Genomic DNA, 19,066 nt, shown 5'->3' with positions numbered 1-19,066 from the left:
ACAGATATTGCCTCTTCCATGCCAAATTTCAACCACAGAGAACAAAGTGACTATAAATGCCTGAAAGCCAGCAAGTAAGTAGCAAACTCAACCATAAAATTAATATAAACGTCAACTGACAAAAGTCAATTACTCTACGTGGCACTAGGTAGGTAATGAATGCTATGCTCCTATACAGTGGTGAACACGGCCTCAAGAAATTAAGCCTGGACATGAACCCAGAAATGACCATGGGACCCAGCCTTTTATCATAATGCAGCACCAATTAATATAGATAATTTGCCAATATTCCTGAAAGCAGTCATTCTAAGATTCATGGTGAGCCACTTCTTTTGATCTAATTGTTGCATTTTTGAATTTTAAGCCACTATTTGAAACAGTTGTTCCAATCTTGTCCCATTCCATGTCCATAGAAATGGACACAGAAAGGTTAAACTGATCACTTGAATCTTAAAAAAAAATGGAGGTATATTTCTGACACCCTCATTTAGGCATCTAAGGCTTAGAATGTTAGAACACACAGTAACCTTCTTGGAGAAGTAGAGAAAGCAGTCCTGTACCATTCTCTCTCTCCTCAGTTGTGCAGACACTATTTTAGCTGCACTCTTAACGAGCTCAGCAGCCCCCAGGAATATCTTTCCGTTGCAAAACAGTTACCAAGCCCTTCCATGCCTGCCATTGTGTTACGCACATGGTATTCAGCAGAGAACAGGGGACAGAGAATCTGTCTTCTCAGCTTAGAGGCTCGGGGTATAATATAGATTGATACAGATTTACACAGTTCCAAGTTTTCCAAATGACATCACAGTCCCGTTTTTGCCACAGGCCTTGGGACTTGGACAGCCATCGTAATTTTTCAGGCATCACTCCTCAGAATATATCCAACTGACTGTTTCTCAAAAGATTGCTTTAAAGATGTAACGAAATGGGGCGCCTGGGTGGTTCAGTTGGTTAGGCGACTGCCTTCGGCCCAGGTCATGATCCCAGGGTCCCGGGATAGAGTCCCACATCGGGCTCCCAGCTCATCGGGGAGACTGCTTCTCCCTCTGACCCTCTCCCCTGTCATGCTGTTTCTCTCTCTCTAATAAAAAAAAAATAAAATCTTTAGGGCGCCTGGGTGGTTCAGTTGGTTAAGCGACTGCCTTTGGCTCAGGTCATGATCCTGGCGTCCCGGGATCGAGTCCCGCATCGGGCTCCCTGCTCGGCAGGGAGTCTGCTTCTCCCTCTGACCCTCCTCCCTCTCATGCTCTCTGTCTCTCATTCTCTCTGTCTCAAATAAATAAAAATAAAAAAAATAAAATCTTTAAAAAAAAAAAGGTGTACAGAAATGTGAAGATAAAGAGGTAGAAGGATAGATACATACATACATACATACATACATAGACAAATAGACACATACACACATAAGAAAATAAACAACTATGATCACCAATCTAAATCTGTTCTGGTGATACAAAGCCTTCCAGCCAAGGTAGATTAGCAAACACTTCACAAAACTTGCTGTGAAGTGTCAAGCTCTAGAACCAGGTAAAGATCTTCATAGTGACTTTTCAGAGTCCTTATCGACATCATATTTGCCTGATGGGCCATTCCCATCTGTCATAAAGTGACATCATCTTTGTCCCATCAAAGGTCAGGACGAAAGTCTCTCCAGGGGTGAAGGTGTCCGTTCTCGCCCCAGGCTCAAGCCCGTTAATGCCCCCTTGGAAAGGCCAGTCATGCAGCCAGAGCACACCAGGCCAGAGCAGTTTCTGTGAAGAAGGTTGAAGAAAGGCTCCCCGGCACAGGGAAACAGTCTGCAGCAGAGAAATCCCAACCACAAAAACTGAGAAATGGAAGCCACATGGTAGAATCAGGGCCACCGTGGGAGGGAGAGACCAAATTAGCAGAGCAGACATGGTTGCAAGAGAAAGCGCCAGACTAATCACGGAGACAAGACTTGTCCACAAATGCAGGAGGGCCCACTCCAGCTACCAAAGGAGAGCATCTACTTAAAACCAGTCTGTAGGGTGGGAGGCCCACTATCCTGTTTGAGAAATGACCGAAGCCTAGATATAGTTGAAAAGTGGCCAGGGGCGCCTGGGTGGCTCAGTCGTTAAGCGTCTGCCTTCGGCTCAGGTCATCGTCCCAGGGTCCTGGGATCGAGCCCCACATCGGGCTCCCTGCTCAGTAGGAAGCCTGCTTCTCCTTCTGACTCTACCCCTGCTTGTGTCCCTTTCTCGCTGTATCTCTCTGTCAAATAAATAAATAAAATCTTTAAAAAAAAAAAAAGAAAAGAAAAGAAAAGTGGCCATAAGCATTTCAGGAATCTTTCAGCACCTCTGCCATTACTATCTGGCTGGGGTGGGGTTTTTTTTTGAGTGTACACAATGTAACACAATGATACACACCGTTACACTAGTTTCAGGTGTACAACATAGGGATTCTGCAAGTTTCTGTACCATGCTATGCTCACAAGTGTAGCTATCATCTGTTGCCATACAATGCTATTATAATACCATTGACCCTATGCTGTACCCTTCGCCTGTGACTTATTCATTCCATAACTGGAAGCCTATGTCTCCCCTCCTCTTCACCTGTTTCATCCATCCCCCCACCCTCTCCCCTCTGGCAACCGGCAGTTTGTTCTCTGTATTTATGGGTCTGATTCTGCTTTTTGTTTATTTATTTATTTGTGGGGTTTTTTTGATTCCACATATAAATGAAATCATACAGTATTCATCTTTCTCTGCCTGACTTATTTCACTAGCATAATACCCTCTAGGTCCATCCATGTTGTCCCAAATGGCACGATCTCATCCTTTTTTATGGCTGTGTGATATTCCATTTGCTATCGATACAGACCCCGTCTTCTTTATGTATTCATCTATTGATGGACACTTAGCTGCTTCCATGTCTTGGGTATTGTGAATAATGCTGCAGTAAACATGGAGGTGCATGTGTTTTCTTGAGTTTTTGTTTTCTTCAGATAAATATCCAGAGGTGGAATTTATGGATCCTATGGTAGTTCTGTTTTTAATTTTTTGAGGAACTTCTATACTGTCTTCCAGAGTGGCTGCACCAATTTGCATTCCCACCAACAGTGCACGAGGGTTCCTTTTTCTCCACATCCTTGCCAACACTTCTTATGTCTTGTCTTTTTTATTCTAGCCATTCTGACTGGTCGTTTAATATCTATAGAGTTTGGGGCGCCTGGGTGGCTCAGTCGTTAAGCGTCTGCCTTCGGCTCAGGTCGTGGTCCGGGACCCTGGGATCGAGCCCCGCATCGGGCTCCCTGCTCTGCAGGGAGGCCTGCTTCTCCCTCTCCTACTCCCCCTGCTTGTGTTCCCTCTCTCGCTGTGTCTCTCTCTGTCAAATAAATAAACAAAATCTTTAAAAAAAAAAATATCTATAGAGTTCAAATCAGGTCTTCTTAATAGAAGGGGAATTTAATCTGAAAGTGTACCACTATCTTTTTAGATATTCTTGAGGCCAAAGTGTCCTGGCCCAAGGTCCAAACACTACAGGCATGGTACAGTTTGGGTTGGACAGTGAGTTCAGGTCCCATCCCAGTTATTCTGGTTGTATAACCTGAGTCATGCAATCCACTTAGCTTTGCCTTAGTTTCTTCATCTGTCAAAATGGAGAACGCAGGACTTTAAAGAGTTTAATCCTGTGTCTTGTAACTACTACATATTATATCAATGCAGGTGCAAAGAAAAGCAAAAACCAAAAGTAACAAGGGAGAAGCTTATTTCCAGCAGATAAAAGGCAGGACGTGGGTAGTACAGAACTGGAGTGGAAGCACCTACTCAAGGTTTGCAGAGTAGATGCCCTGCAACTCATCCCTCTGACATCCCCAGGATGGGACCCTGGCATTCATGGCCCAGCTGGAACCAACCACACACAAGGCAGCAGGACATAGGGAAAAATGAAAGGAACAAGGAGCACCAGCCATCTCTTAAGGGACATTCCCGAGCTGCCCCACTCAGGGCACCACATCTATTTATATTTCAATTGGCCAGAATCTAGTTAGAGGTGGAAATGCAGCCTCTTTTGGGGGTGGCTATATGTTCAGCTATAATTCTATAGACGGGAAATACCCAAATAGATGGGGGGAATGGTTTCAGTAATTTCTTATGTTTTAGAAATTGTATGGTCTAGAAACTGAATGAAAGGAATACATTAATAGAAAGAAAGAAAGAAAACCTCTGTTCATCTGTACTCCCTGCAACACCCACTAGAGATCTGTAGTTGCTTGAGCAGCATGGAAAGTGCAGGATCGAAGCCCAGGCACAAGGGACTCCAGGCTCAATAATCTGACCTTCGGAGGATCTCAAGCCAGAATTGAGTACACCCAGCAAATAACACTAACCAGAGAAATTAAGTGGCTGCTTAGAAATACTCATACACAACACCACAACGTTGTCACCCACTCAGTGGAGTGACAAGCTTGCATTTAGAACACAATATTGGTTGTAGTTCAGTGTCCTAAGGTATGTAGTCATCTGTACTAATGTATCTACTTAATCTGAATTGCTAAGTAGATGTAAAGAAACAAGGAGTTAAGGAGTAATTATGGACCACCCATTCAGGCCCTAGGACTCCAATTTGAAAAGAAGCGATAAAACAAAGCCAAGCAATGTCTCAAGGGTTATTTTTCCAGCACCAGTCAACACCCACAATACCCCCATTATTCCTGTTGGAAAATCCTCGGATGGGAAACATTGTTCTTCCTGAACATGTTAAAAAGCCAAGGTGTGAGGGGCGCCTGGGTGGCTCAGTCGTTAAGTGTCTGCCTTCGGCTCAGGTCATGATCCCAGAATCCTGGGATCGAGTCCCACGTGGGGCTCCCTGCTCAGCGGGGAGCCTGCTTCTCCCTCTCCCACTCCCCCTGCTTGTGTTCCCTCTCTCGCTATGTCTCTCTCTGTCAAATAAATAAATAAAATCTTTAAAAAAAAAAAAGCCAAGGTGTACACTCTACTAGGGGTAAAATAATCCCATTACATGTTACAAAATACATCCAGAAGTGCCTTTGTCACCACTTCCGCCTACTTTACCCCACCCCCAAACACACACACACACACACACACACACACATATCCCTTCCTCTTGCATGAACTTGGAAAAGGCAGGCCCCTTCCTTGTGCTCCATAAGTTTCAGATTCTGCCACCAGGTGGCAGGAATAATCAAGAATTAGCAGGAATTACCAGGAAGGTTGGGTCGCTCCTCCTGGAACGAGAAAATGTCAGGATTCTGGAAGAGATCACAAGAACACACAATCGAAACTGTGGTATAGATGGGTAGACTGGGGCTGAGATGTGACCTACCCAGCATCACACATGTAATTAGGGAACCCGAAGACCAGCCCCCTCATTTACCTGTGTCTTGTATTTCCACCAACTCATGCTGAGTTTTATTTTTAACTTTTTGTTAAGGAAATTTTCAGCGTCCGTGAAAGCGAGATTCGTAAAATGAGTCCCTAAGTGGCCACCAGCCAGCTTCTGCAATTAGCAACACTTTTGTCATCTTTCCATACTGTATACAGCGCCCCCTACTGTATTTGTTACCAAAAACTCAGATGTACCGCATGGCCACACCCATTAATGCAACATTAAAATCACTGTGGTTCATTCATCCAACAAAGAATTGTTAGCATCTCCTATGTGTGGAGGACTGTGCTAAAGTAAGATATACAGCCGTAACCAAAAGGTCAGTATGGCAACAAGGCTTTCATGCATAAATCATGCATGTGCTGGAAGTTAGATTTTATTCATGCTTTATACGCTCTCGTGTTTCGATAGATAGAAAATGCAACCGGGGCGCCTGGGTGGCTCAGTCGGTTGAGCGTCTGCCTTCGGCTCAGGTCGTGATCCTAGGGTCCTGGGATCGAGCCCCACATCCGGCTCCCTGCTCAGCGGGGAGTCTGCTTCTCCTTCTCCCTCTGCCCCTCCCCCTGCTTGGACTCTCTCTTTCTCTCTCTCAAACAAATAAATAAAATCATAAAAAAAAAAGAAAGAAAAGAAAAGAAAATGCAACCTAGGTCAGAACTGTCATTCTTTTATAGCTCCTTGGGGCCAGTCAGAAATCTAAAGTTAAAATCAAAGTCATACACTTGTTCTTTCAAAGACAAGGTCACAGCCGACAGGCCTAACAGAGGACATTTCCTGAAAAGCTATAGGGACCTACCTGACACGGTTTATCTATCTTGTTGCCTTACTTGGAATGAAGTAACTGAGGAAGGCAAGTTGGGATGAGGTGGGAGAAAGACTGGACCCCGCCCGCCCCACCCCAAAAGGTAAAAGAGAAATGAGCCAGGTGTCTGTCACATCTCAGAACAGCCGCTTGGGGCGAGGACATTCCTCTAAGAACACAGCTTACTCACTTCCTTAAAGTAAAATCACCACAGCCTGACAAAAGAAGGCATTTTTCTTATTCTCATTACTACCAGAGGTTGCTTTAAACTAAACAAAACACATTTTAGCATCTCAAAATCCAACATCTAAGAAGAAAACTATCTGGCCTACATTTCGCTTTATTTTATACATTGGAAGCCTGTGTTATGTGACACACCCTAGTCTCAACTCTGCTTATTATAAAGTCACATGACTTAGATGGGGGCGCCTGGTCCTCCTCTTTCTCTTTCTCAGGTTGGACCACACCATTCCCTCTATCAGAGCAGAGCAAAACAGAAATCATCTGTCTCCTTCTGAGCCCAAGATTCACTGGTTCTTTCTTTATTCAGCTGACGCATCTGAACACCTCATCTTTGCCACCCCATCCCTCAAAAGTCTTCTAGGTCCTGTTTCTTGAAATAACATTTGGGTTTTTTGGTTCTGAAATTGTATTTTTGCAATCTGTACTTTTTTCTTAGAACGAAGAGGACTTTGATGAAAGCCAGAACACATCTGGAAACAACTCGCTAAGGTGTAGAGTTGCGCAGAACAGAGAACACAAAACCGCCAAGCAGGTACTCCAGTGATGGTTGAGTGAATTTATTACCATGGTAACCGCTGTGCAACAGGGACTGAGAGCTGTGGGGACAGAAAGTGGGCACTCAGCTGGCACTCAGAGGAATGAATTAAATGGTAATTAGGATGTGTAAGGCAGAGTCATGAAGAAAACACACATGCTCAAACAAAGAGATCTTGTGTTGATACACCTGTCCCCAGAGTTTTCTGCTGGGGAGAGTATGTGGGCTTACTCTGGACACTTCACTAGTACAGATTCCAGGCTCCATCCTAAAGCAAAAAGCACTGGCTTAAACCAAAGCATCTCAATTTTAAAGCAAGTGAGGCAGATGAGGAAGGTTCTAAGATATGGTTCTAAAACTGTCCATCATGCCCTAGGGTTCCCTAGGGACACCTAAGTTTATAGCAGACTGAGGCACTCTGTCACAAGGCCACTTATATTTTTTTATATATATATATTTAATTCTGGGTAGGAGCTCATTTGAAGAAAGCCTTCTGCTGCTAAAAATTCAGCAGATTATCCATGTAGACCATCCTTTTTTTTTTTTTTTTGGTAATTCTGGGTGCCGACTATCAAGCCATTTATTGGAGGGAGTTATTCTCATGATAAAAAGAATAACTTGTTTGAAGTAGAAAATGTGGGAAATTATTGTAGCAAACTTTGGAAGATAAAAAAAAAATTACCTATATAATTTCAGAAAAAAATCAGTGCCTAACATCTTAAAATATGGCCTTTTAAGGCAAATATACACCCACGTGCCCATGTCATGGGCCATGTACATTCATCAGTTGCAACAAATGTACCACTCTGGTAGAAGATGGTGCTAACGGGAGAAGCTACGCATAAGCAGGGGCAGCAGGTACACGGGAAATTTCTACTTTCCCCTCAGTTTTGCTGGGAACCTGAAACTGCTCTTTAAAAAATGAAGTCTTTTTTTTTTTATTGTTTAAAGAAACAATCAAAACAAAAAAAATTAAATACTTTACTGTTATAAATAAGAATATAAAGAGCAAGGAGGAGCCACTGGATTTGGCAACAATGGTCCTTGGATGACCTTGGCAGCAGTCATCTCAGTAGAAGTCTGAGTGAGTAGGATGTGAGGGTCGCTAAAAGTAAAGGCAATTCTTTCAAGTGGTTTGGCTGTGAAGGGAAGGAGGGTGGGTAGATGTCCCATGACTATGGGGTCAAGAAGATTTTGTTGTTGTTATTGTCGGTTTTGGTTTGTTTAAAGATGGAGACAGGTACTCACTTTGGCAGCACATATACTAAAACTGGAATGATAGAAAGAAGATTAGCATGGCCCCTGGACAAGGATGACATGCCTATTTGTGAAGCATTCCATATTTTTAACACCAAAAAAACCATAAGCCAGTTAAAAAATGGGCAGAAGACATGAATAGACATTTCTTCAAAGAAGACATCCAGATGGCCAACAGACCCATGAAAAGATGCTCAACATCACTCAGCATCAGGGAAATGCAAATCAAAACCACAATGAAATATTACTGCATACCTGTCAGAATGGCTAAAATCAAAAACACAAGAAATGACAAGTGTTGGCAAAGATGGGGAGAAATAATGAATCGTTGAACACTACATCAAAAACTAATGATGTGCTATATGCTGGCTAACTGAACTAAATAAATAAATAAGTAAATTAATTAATTAATAATTAATTAAAATTTTAAAGAAGATGGGGAGATAAAGGAACCCTCGTGCACTGTTGGTGGGAATGCAAACTGGTGCAGCCACTGTGGAAAAGAATATGGAGGTTCCTCAAAACTTTAAAAATAGAACTACCCTGTGATCCTGTAATTGCACCACTGGGTATTTACCCAAAGAATACATAGGGATACATGCACCCTTATGTTTATTGCAGCATTATCTACAATAGCCAAACTGTGGAAGCAGCCCAAGTATCCATCGATAGATGAATGGATAAAGAAGAGGTGATATATATATATATATATATATATATATATATATATATATATATATATATGAATATTATTGGGCTATAAAAAAGAATGAAATCTTGCAATTTGTAACAACATGGATGGATCTAGAGAGTATAATGCCAACTGGAATAAGTCAGTCGGAGAAAGACAAATACTATATGATCTCACTGATATGTGGAATTTAAGAAACAAAACAAATGAACAAAGAAGAAAAGAGATAAACCAAAAAACAGACTTAACTAGAGAGAGATGGTTACCAGAGGGGAGGTGGATGTGGGGGGTGAACTAGGGGAAGGGGATTAAGAGCACACTCATATGATGAGCACTGAGTCATGTAGAGAATTGTTGAAGACTATATTGTACACCTGAAATTAATATAAAACTGTATGTTAATTTTATTAAAATTAAAATTTTTTAAAGAAAAAAGTGTACCAATCTGATAGGTAAAAACAAACAAATAAATAAAGATGGGAACTGTTTGGGGGGAAAAAAAGAACAGTTAATGCGAGACATTTCATGGGCAGTAGGTAACTTCAAATTTCACTGTAAGAAAATAATAATTATGATTATTTAAATCAAATATTTGTCAAACTTTAACATATTGGCTAAGCTAGGTGTTAGATGGGAATGAAATGAATAAGGCTCCTGTATACCCCTGTCCTCAACAGCTGCAGCTTGGACTCCACTGGCCTCTTTTTCTATTACCCTCCACCTTCCTAATTCCTTGGATCCAGCCCAGAAAATGAAGGTAGTCTAAATGAAACATATAATGGAATTTGGCATCAAAGGACTATATGATCTTTGAGAATCCTTTCAGCTCGGAGACATGCTTATGACTTATTTTATTTTATTATTATTTTTAGAGAGTGGGGGTGGCTAAAGGGAGAGAGAGAATCTTAAGCAGGCTCCATGCCCAGTGCAGAGCCCGATGCAGGGGTCAGTCTCACGACCTGAGCCAAAATTAAGAGTCAGACACTTAACAGACTGAGCTACCCAGGTGCCCCACTTATGACTTATTTCTGAGTTCTCGCAAAGTACAAAGAATCACTGGCTACCTGGGATATGACAGAAAATAAAAGCTGAGATATGGCATTATCCCTCTTAGAGCACGTTCAAAACTGCTCCACGTCTGCATACTTCCTTGCCACCCTCCCTTGCCATGCTTACAATAGCTGGACCTATTTGAAACATTATTGCAAAATGGAGGCAGGAAATCCTCTATGCTATCCTGAGAACAGAATGGGTCGTGGATATTTAAAAGTTTGAGTTGCACATAGAAAGATAGCCCAGGAATATACTTCACTCCATTAAATAGAGCAAGGGTTCACTGAGAAAGGGAAATACATCCAAACTTTAGCCCACTGATAGAAGGACCCTAGTTCCCAAGGGAAAGCTTATCAGCTCTTGAAGATACTGGGCTCGTGCTCACATCTGCAGACCAAGCCTTGGGCTGCCAGGAAAATAAACCAGCCTTGGTCTCCAGGGCTGGCAGAATATAAAAGATTTAGGTGTAGGGTTAGGTTGTGTATTTGAGACCTTTCTTGTTTCTTAAGAAAGGCTTGTATTGCTATATACTTTCCTCTTAGGACCACCTTTGCTGCATCCCGAAGATTTTGAAGTTGTTTTCATTTTCATTGGTTTCCATGAATTTTTTTAATTCTTCTTTAATTTCCTGGTTGACCCATTCATTCCTTATTGGGATACTCTTTAGCGTCCATGTATTTGAGTTCTTTCTGACTTTCCTCGTGACTGAGTTCTAGTTTCAAAGCATTGTGGTCCGAAAATAGGCAGGGAATGATCCCAATCTTTTGGTACCAGTTGAGACCTGATTTATGACCTAGGATGTGATCGATTCTGGAGAATGTTCCATGGGCACTAGAGAAGAATGTGTATTCTGTTGCTTTGGGATGGAATGTTCTGAATATATCTGTGAAGTCCATTTGGTCCAGTGTGTCATTTAAAGTTTTTATTTCCTTGTTGATCTTTTGCTTAGATGATCTGCCCATTTCAGTGAGGGGGGTGTTAAAGTCCCCTACTATTATTGTATTGTTGTCAATGTGTTTCTTTGCTTTTGTTATTAATTGGCTTATATAATTGGCTGCTCCCATGCTAGGGGCATAGATATATAAAATTGTTAGATCTTCTTGTTGGATAGACTCTTTAAGTAGGATATAGTGTCCTTCCTCATCTCTTATTATAGTGTTTAGTTTAAAATCTAATTTGTCTGATATAAGGATTGCCACTCCAGCTTTCTTTTGATATCTATTAGCATGATAAATGGCTTTCCACCCCCTCACGTTAAATCTGGAGGTGTCTTTGGGTCTAAAATTAGTCTCTTGCAGACAGCATATCGGTGGGTCTTGTTTTTTTATTCAGTCTGATACCCTATATCTTTTGATTGGGGCATTTAGCCCATTTACATTCAGGGTAACTATTGAAAGATAGGAATTTAGTGCTACTGTATTGCCTGTAAGGTGACTGTTACTGTATATTGTCTCTGTTCCTTTCTGGTCTATGTTACTTTTAGGCTCTCTCTTTGCTTAGAGGACCCCTTTCAATATTTCTTGTAGGGCTGGTTTGGTATTTGCAAATTCGTTTAGTTTTTGTTTCTCCTGGAAGCTTTTTATCTCTCCTTCTATTTTCAATGACAGCCTAGCTGGATAGAGTATTCTTGGCTGCATATTTTTCTCATTTAGTGCTCTGAATATATCATGCCAGTCCTTTCTGGCCTGTCAGGTCTCTGTGGATAGGTCTGCTGCCCATCTAATGTTTCCACCATTGTAGGTTACAGATCTCTTGTCCCAAGCTGCTTTCAGGATTTTCTCTTTTTCTCTGAGACTTGTTTTACTATTAGATGTCGGGGTGTTGACCTATTTTTACTGATTTTGAGGGGAGTTCTCTGTGCCTCCTGGATTTTGATGCGTGTTTCCTTCCCCAAATTAGGGAAGTTCTCCACTATAATTTGCTCCAATATGCCTTCTTCCCCTCTCTCTCTTTCTTTTTCATCTGGGGCCCCAATTATTCTAATATTGTTTCATCTTACAGTACCACTTATCTCTCGAATTCTCCCCTTGTGATCCAGTAGTTGTTTATCTCTCTTTTTCTCAGCTTCTTTATTCTCCATCATTTGGTCTTCTATGTCACTAATTCTCTCTTCTGCCTCATTTATCCTAGCAGTTAGAGCTCCATTTTTTTAATTGCACCTCATTAATAGCCTTTTTTATTTTGACTTGGTTAGAGTTTAGTTCTTTTATTTCTCCAGAAACGGATTCTCTAGGATCTTCTATGCTTTTTTCAAGCCCAGTTAGTATTTTTATAATCGTCATTTTGTTTATTTATTTATTTATTTATTTATTTATTTATTTGAGAGAGAGAGAGAAACAGGAGCAGGGGGAGAGGCAGACGGAGAAGCAGGCTCCCCAGTGAGCAAGGAGCCCAAAGAGGGACTCGATCCTAGGACTCTGGGATCATGACCTGAGCTGAAGGCAAGACGCTTAACTGACTGAGCCACCCAGGCACCCTATAATCGTCATTTTCTACTCTAGTTCTGACATCTTACTAATGTCCATATTGATTGGGTCCCTGGCAGTCAGTACTGCCTCTTGTTCTTTTTTTTGAGGTGAGTTTTTCCGTTTTGTCATTTTGTCCAGAGAAGAATAGATGCCTAAACCCAGCAGGAGAAGAGAAATAATAAAGATCAGAGCAGAAATCAATGAAATAGAAACCAAAAGAACAGTAGAACAGATCAACAAAATGAGGAGCTGGTTCTTTGAAAGAATTAACAAGATTGATAAACCCCTGGCCAGACTTATCAAAAAGAAAAGAGAAAGGACCCAAATCAACGAAACCATGAATGAAAGAGGAGAAATCACAACCAAACCAAAGCAATACAAACAATTATAAGAACATATTATGAGCAACTCTATGCCAGCAAATTCGATAACCTGGAAGAAATGGAGGCATTCCTAGAGACATATAAACTACCAAAACTGAACCAGGAAGAAATAGAAAACCTGAACAGACCCATAACCACTTAGGAAATTGAAGCAGTCCTCAAAAATCTCCCAACAAACAAGAGCCCAGGGCCAGATGGCTTCCCAGGGGAATTCTACCAAACATTTCAAGAAGAATTAATACCTATTTTTCTGAAACAGTTCCAAGAAATAGAAATGGAAGGCAAACTTCCAAACTCATTTTATGAGGCCAGCATTACTTGATCCCAAAACCAGACAAAGACCCCATCAAAAAGGAGAATTACGGACCAATATCCCTGATGAACATGGATGCAAAAATTCTCACCAAAATACTAGCCAATAGGATCCAACAGTACATTAAAAGGATTATTCACCACGACCAAGTGGGATTTATTCCTGGGCTGCAAGGTTGGTTCAACAACTGCAAATCAATCAATGTGATACAATATATTAATAAAAGAAAGAACAAGAATCATATGATCCTCTCAATAGATGCAGAAAAAGCATTTGACAAAGTACAACATCCTTTCTTGATCAAAACTCTTCAGAGTACAGGGATAGAGGGTACACACCTCAATATCATAAAAGTCATCCATGAAAACCCACAGCGAGTATCCATTCTCAATGGGGAAAAACTGAGAGCTTTCCCCCTAAGGTCAGGAACGCGGCAGGGATGTCCACTATCACCACTGCTATTCAACATAGTATTAGAAGTCCTAGCCACAGCAATCAGACAACAAAAAGAAATAAAAGGCACTGGAATTGGCAAGGAAGAAGTCAAACTCTCACTCTTTGCAGATGATATGATACTTTATGTGGAAAACCCAAAAGACTCCACCCCAAAACTGCTAGAACTCATACAGGAATTCAGTAATGTGGCAGGATATAAAACCAACCCACAGAAATCAGTGGCACTTCTATACACCAACAAGACAGAAGAAAGAGAAATTAAGGAGTCGATCCCATTTACAATTGCACTCAAACCGTAAGATATCTAGGAATAAATCTAACCAAAGAGGCAAAGGATCTGTACTCAGAAAACTATAAAATACTCATGAAAGAAATTGAGGAAGTCACAAAGAAATGGAAAAACGTTCCATGCTCAATGATTGGAAGAACAAATATTGTGAAAATGTCTATGCTACCTAGAGCAATCTACACATTTAATGCAACCTCTATCAAAATACTATCCACTTTTTTCAAAGAAATGGAACAAATAAACCTAAAATTTGTATGGAACCAGAAAAGACTCCGAATAGCCAGAGGAATGTTGAAAAAGAAAAGCAAAGCTGGCGGCATCACAATTCTGGACTTCCAGCTCTATTACAAAGCTGTCATCATCAAGACAGTATGGTACTGGCACAAAAACAGACACATAGATCAATGGAACAGAATAGAGAGCCCAGAAATGGACCCTCAACTCTATGGTCAACGAATCTTTGACAAAGCAGGAAAGAATGTCCAATGGAAAAAAGACAGTTTCTTCAACAAATGGTGTTGGGAAAATTGGACAGCCACATGCAGAAGAATGAAACTGGACCATTTCCTTACACCACACACAAAAATAGACTCCAAATGGTTGAAAGACCTCAATGTGAGACAGGAGTCCATCAAAATTCTTGAGGAGAACACAGGCAGCAACCTCTTCGACCTCAGTTGCAGCAACTTCTTCCTAGACACATCATCAAAGGCAAGGGAAGCAAGAGCAAAAATGAACTATTGGGACTTCATCAAGATAAAAAGCTTTTGCACAGCAAAGGAAACAGTCAACAAAACCAAAAGACAACCGAAAGAATGGGAGAAGATATTTGCAAATGACATATCAGATAAAGGGCCAGTATCCAAAATCTGTAAAGAACGTCTTAAACTCAACACCCAAAGAACAAATGATCCAATCAAGAAACGGGCAGAAGACATGAACAGACATTTCTGCAAAGAAGATATCTAAATGGCCAACAGACACATGAAAAAGTGCTCAACATCACTTGGCATCAGGGAAACCCAAATCAAAACCTCAATGAAATACCCCCTCACACCAGTCAGAATGGCTAAAATTAACAAGTCAGGAAACGACAGATGTTGGTGGGATGTGGAGAAAGGGGAACCCTCCTACACTGTTGGTGGGAATGCAAGCTGGTGCAGCCACTCTGGAAAACAGTATGGAGGTTCCTCAAAAAGTTGAAAATGGAGCTACCCTATGACCAGCAATTGCACTACTGGGTATTTACCCCAAAGATACAAATGTAATGATCTGAAGGGGTACATGCACCCCGATGTTTATAGCAGAAATGTCCACAATAGCCTAACTATGGAAAGAGCCCAGATGTCCATCAACAGACGAATGAATAAAGAAGATGTGATACACACACACAACACACACACACACAATGGAATATTATGCAGCCATCAAAAAAACCCGAAATCTTGCCATTTGCAATAATGTGGATGGAATTAGAGGGTATTATGATAAGCTAAATACATCAATCAGAGAAAGACAATTATCATATGATCTCACTGATAGGAGGAATTGGAGAAACAAGACAGGATCATAGGGGAAGGGAGAGAAAAAGGAAACAAGATGAAACCAGAGAGGAAGACAAACCATAAGAGATTCTCAATCTCAGGAAACAAACTGAGGGTTGCTGGAGTGGAGGGGGGTGGGAGGGATGGGGTAGCTAGGTGATGGACACTGGGGAGGGTATGTGCTATGGTGAGTGCTGTGAATTGTGTAAGACTGACGAATCACAGACCTGTACCCCTGAAACAAATAATACATTATATGTTAATAAAATATTAAAATGCTAAAAAAAGGAGATTTATGCAGCCTCTGATATTAAGTTCATTTAGCTCATGCCTGAAAACAGAGCAGGGGTTGAATGACTGCAGTAGAGACAGGAGCAAAAAGTAGAGATATAAGCCTATTCCCTAAAGAAAAAGAGGAAACCCCAAAAGCTCCTTTGGAAGAAAAAGGAGAGAGAAGTGTGATCTGGATTTTTTGTGATAAAGGGGAAAATGTCTGCAGAAGTAGATAATAGGAGCTATCTTCTTGCATAATAATTTTAAAAGAGCTTTTGTCAGTCCTTTGCCAAAATTCTGAGCAAAAGAGATGAGGGTCCATTATGCCCTGGATTCTCATTATTCCATCTCTGCTGCAACGTTTGATTTCCAGGATGAAGAGCAAGTCACCATTGAGCAGGATTCTTTAAGAAACAAAGAAGATGAGGAGGATGATCCAGAGACACATCAAAAAGGGTACGGGTTTAAACCAGAGAAGTAACCATACTGACCCCCTATTTGGTTTTGCCACTTTGTTTTATCCTCATCTAATTTTAAACATTTATTATTATTTATTATCTATTACCACCACTACCACCAATCCCCCTTCCCTACTACCCACCCAACACCATTTTCAGAAAAATTAATGCTCTATGATAATCACTGTGGTAAATTCAAACTGCTGATATCTTGGGAACCCAATATCCAGGACAGTCTTCTAATTAAAGGCATAAATTACCAACTAATTGCTCCAGTCCATGCAAAAGTAGTTAATTCATCTTCTCAATGTCAATCAATAAGCAATTGATTTCTCAAAACCCAATCCACATTAAGTTCCAACAAACTTGCTCTTACGTTGTAGTATCCTGAAGGTATTCCAACTCCTTATTGCCCCATGAGGTAAGAGAGGCAAACTGTTTTCTTTATTTTTTGGACCAGGAAAATCAAGCTCAGAGAAGTGACCTACCCAAGGTTAGTCAACTAGCAAGGAACAAAGCTAACTTAACAATTTCAGCTTCTGATTCCTAGTCCAAGATTGTCTGGTTTGTCATAACACTCAAGTATTTGTCAAGTTTCTGAATGCCCATTTAAATTTTATTTAAATTTCTATGTCTCTGAGGAACTTTGTTTTTATGCATCAGAAGGTATCTCTGGAGTTGGTGAGAATTAGGATTAAAAGCTCTTGTCACCATCCAAAATATTTACTACCTCAGAAACCTGTAATATTTACAAAATATTTACTACCTCAGAAACCTGAGTTCCATCTTTCATTTTACTTTATGGATCTCTGACCCCAGAGGCTGAGAAATTCTCTTGGGTGGGCAAAGGTACTCAGGTTCCCCCTAATGTTAATGGGATAGAAGCAATCACCAGGAGGACAGAAGTGGTCTAGTCAAGATAACCAAGTGGCTGAAGCCTCTATTTCAAGCTACTTTACTTTATGCAGTGTGAGATTGCTGTCTTGGACCACATACGTTCTGTGCAATTAAAGAATCTGATGAATCCAACCTAAAGTACATGAATGTGCTCAATTCAATGTTGCCCTCCACCTCTGCCACTTTGAAACACTATCAGAAATTGAAGATGATGGATCATCAACCTTTCCTAAATTCAACCATGAAAACTTAGTCTTTACTGAACTTTTATTTCCTCCATATCTTCTGGATCAGTATTTCTAATTCACTAACATACATAACATCAAAGTTTTCATGAAGTAAGACTCATCATTACTATGTGTGATATGCTCTCATACATCCTATTCTTTCTTATTAAAGAAGGGTGTCCCATGCTGTGCTCTTCATAATCCACTGATGGGTCCCAACCCACAATGGTAGAATACTGTTCCAGATAAGTAACACACACTACCACTTCATTTTATCTGGTAATTCAACAAATGCCCATCAAGCAGCCTCATCTCCAAGGGTCCTGGTGCAACTGGGCTCACATCTGTTCTCCAGGAAGTTAGCCAGTCAAGACTTCATCACAAAATATGATCAAAGAAGACAGTAGGAGTAAAGCACAGAGGAATGCCTCTGTCCGAGGAGATGCAAGGTGTTGTAGGAGTGAGGGGCTTGGGCTCTAACCTGAAACGTGCAAGGGGCGCCAAGACTTGGACACACAGGCATAGCTGCTGCAAGGTGGAGAAGTGGAGGGGAGGTCCCAGCTCAGGGTTGAGTCCTTTGAGATCCTGGAGATGAGGAATCTCCTCTAGGAACTAGAAGTGGCAATGATTAAATGTGTGAATAAATTCCTTCCTCCAGTGGGAGAAGAGGTGTCCATTAGAAGGGGCACTGAGGAAAGAGGTGAGTGCAGGGAAGCCAGATTTCACGGCAGGAATGGAGGGAACCAGGAGCACCCCAGGAAAAGTAGAGGACAGTCACTGTGTGTATGGCCCTGAGGCCCCTCCAAACTCACTCACTGATGGACACCGTCCTCCCCAGCACAAGTGATCGGATGCACATATTGCTCACTCACTACCCACCACCCCCTAACAAAGCTCTGGACAGAAACAAAGGCATGCCAACAATGCCAGAACTTTCTGGAAAGCTATATTACAACCTGCTGGCTGGTAGCTCTGAACTCCACAAAACCCTTCTTTACATTTCAAGCACCCAGTGAAGTCTGTCAGTCTCCCACTAAAACATACGGTAAGCCAGCACAGGGAACAACCCGCTTACTCAAACTTTGTGAGACCAGAAGGGATGAGAGTTTCTAAAATCAACATTTCATAACTGTGGCTTAAAAGCTATCAGAGGCCCTCAGAGTCCAGTGAGAAACACTCTCGTCTTATGATTTATTTTCGGCTTTTGTTTAGTTACCAGCTCTCCTGCTTTTTTTCCAGAAGCATGTTTTCTGCATTTCTGTAAGCCCTCAGGGCTTGGCACATCCACGAAGCAAAAGTTGATCCAAGCCATGGCTGTTTGTAGTCTTAAATGAGATGAGTATCCCATTTCTATTTTGTAGGACATACACTTCGCCAATTTGTTCGTTTGCTTGCTTGATTTACAAAGCCTCACCTAGCTCAGTGTGTCAGTTTATTTCATGTTTTTGATGTTTACTTCTGCCTACCTTTTTGCTTTTGTGTTGTTACAGGTATCTGGAAAGGAAGTATGATACGGTTTGTGATTTTTATAAGAAACACAAAACCACCCTTTGGTACATCATCTGGGACATCTTACTACTAGGTAAATAATGAAAGGAAGGATGGATGCCAGCGTCCTTTTTTGAGAATCCCCCAAATATTAGTTTTCTGTAGAAAGAAAATAAATTTTTCTAATCTTTCTGTTCCCCCGGACTTTGGTGAATCCAGAGAAGCAGAGAGGATAATCAAGAAGCCCCAAGTGGTGGGTCTCGACTGGGGTTGCCTATGCAGATTGTTTCCCTGTTCAGTTTATGCAGCCAAGAGC

General features: G+C 41.2%; 1 protein-coding gene and 1 non-coding gene across 2 annotated transcripts in view; both read left to right on the top strand.

Moving 5' to 3' along the window:
• SLC28A3 (solute carrier family 28 member 3) overlaps positions 1-19,066 on the top strand; it is a 54,984-nt gene that overhangs the window by 14,386 nt on the left and 21,532 nt on the right. The window contains exons 2-4 of the mRNA XM_064579878.1: positions 6,855-6,950; positions 16,054-16,136; positions 18,753-18,844. Coding sequence (XP_064435948.1) covers positions 6,855-6,950; positions 16,054-16,136; positions 18,753-18,844 — 271 coding nt within the window. The remainder of the gene's footprint in view (positions 1-6,854; positions 6,951-16,053; positions 16,137-18,752; positions 18,845-19,066) is intronic.
• Positions 8,194-8,300, top strand: LOC123850294 (U6 spliceosomal RNA). The gene has a single exon (XR_006792261.1). It is a non-coding gene; the product is annotated as a U6 spliceosomal RNA (small nuclear RNA).

Source organism: Mirounga angustirostris, unplaced genomic scaffold (assembly GCF_029215605.1).
Source record: "Mirounga angustirostris isolate CCGP_5_RB_7025 unplaced genomic scaffold, mMirAng1.0.hap1 SCAF_15, whole genome shotgun sequence".
NCBI lineage: Eukaryota > Metazoa > Chordata > Mammalia > Carnivora > Phocidae > Mirounga > Mirounga angustirostris.
Note: the sequence above shows the minus strand (reverse complement) of the source record. Positions and strands in the feature narration are given on the sequence as shown.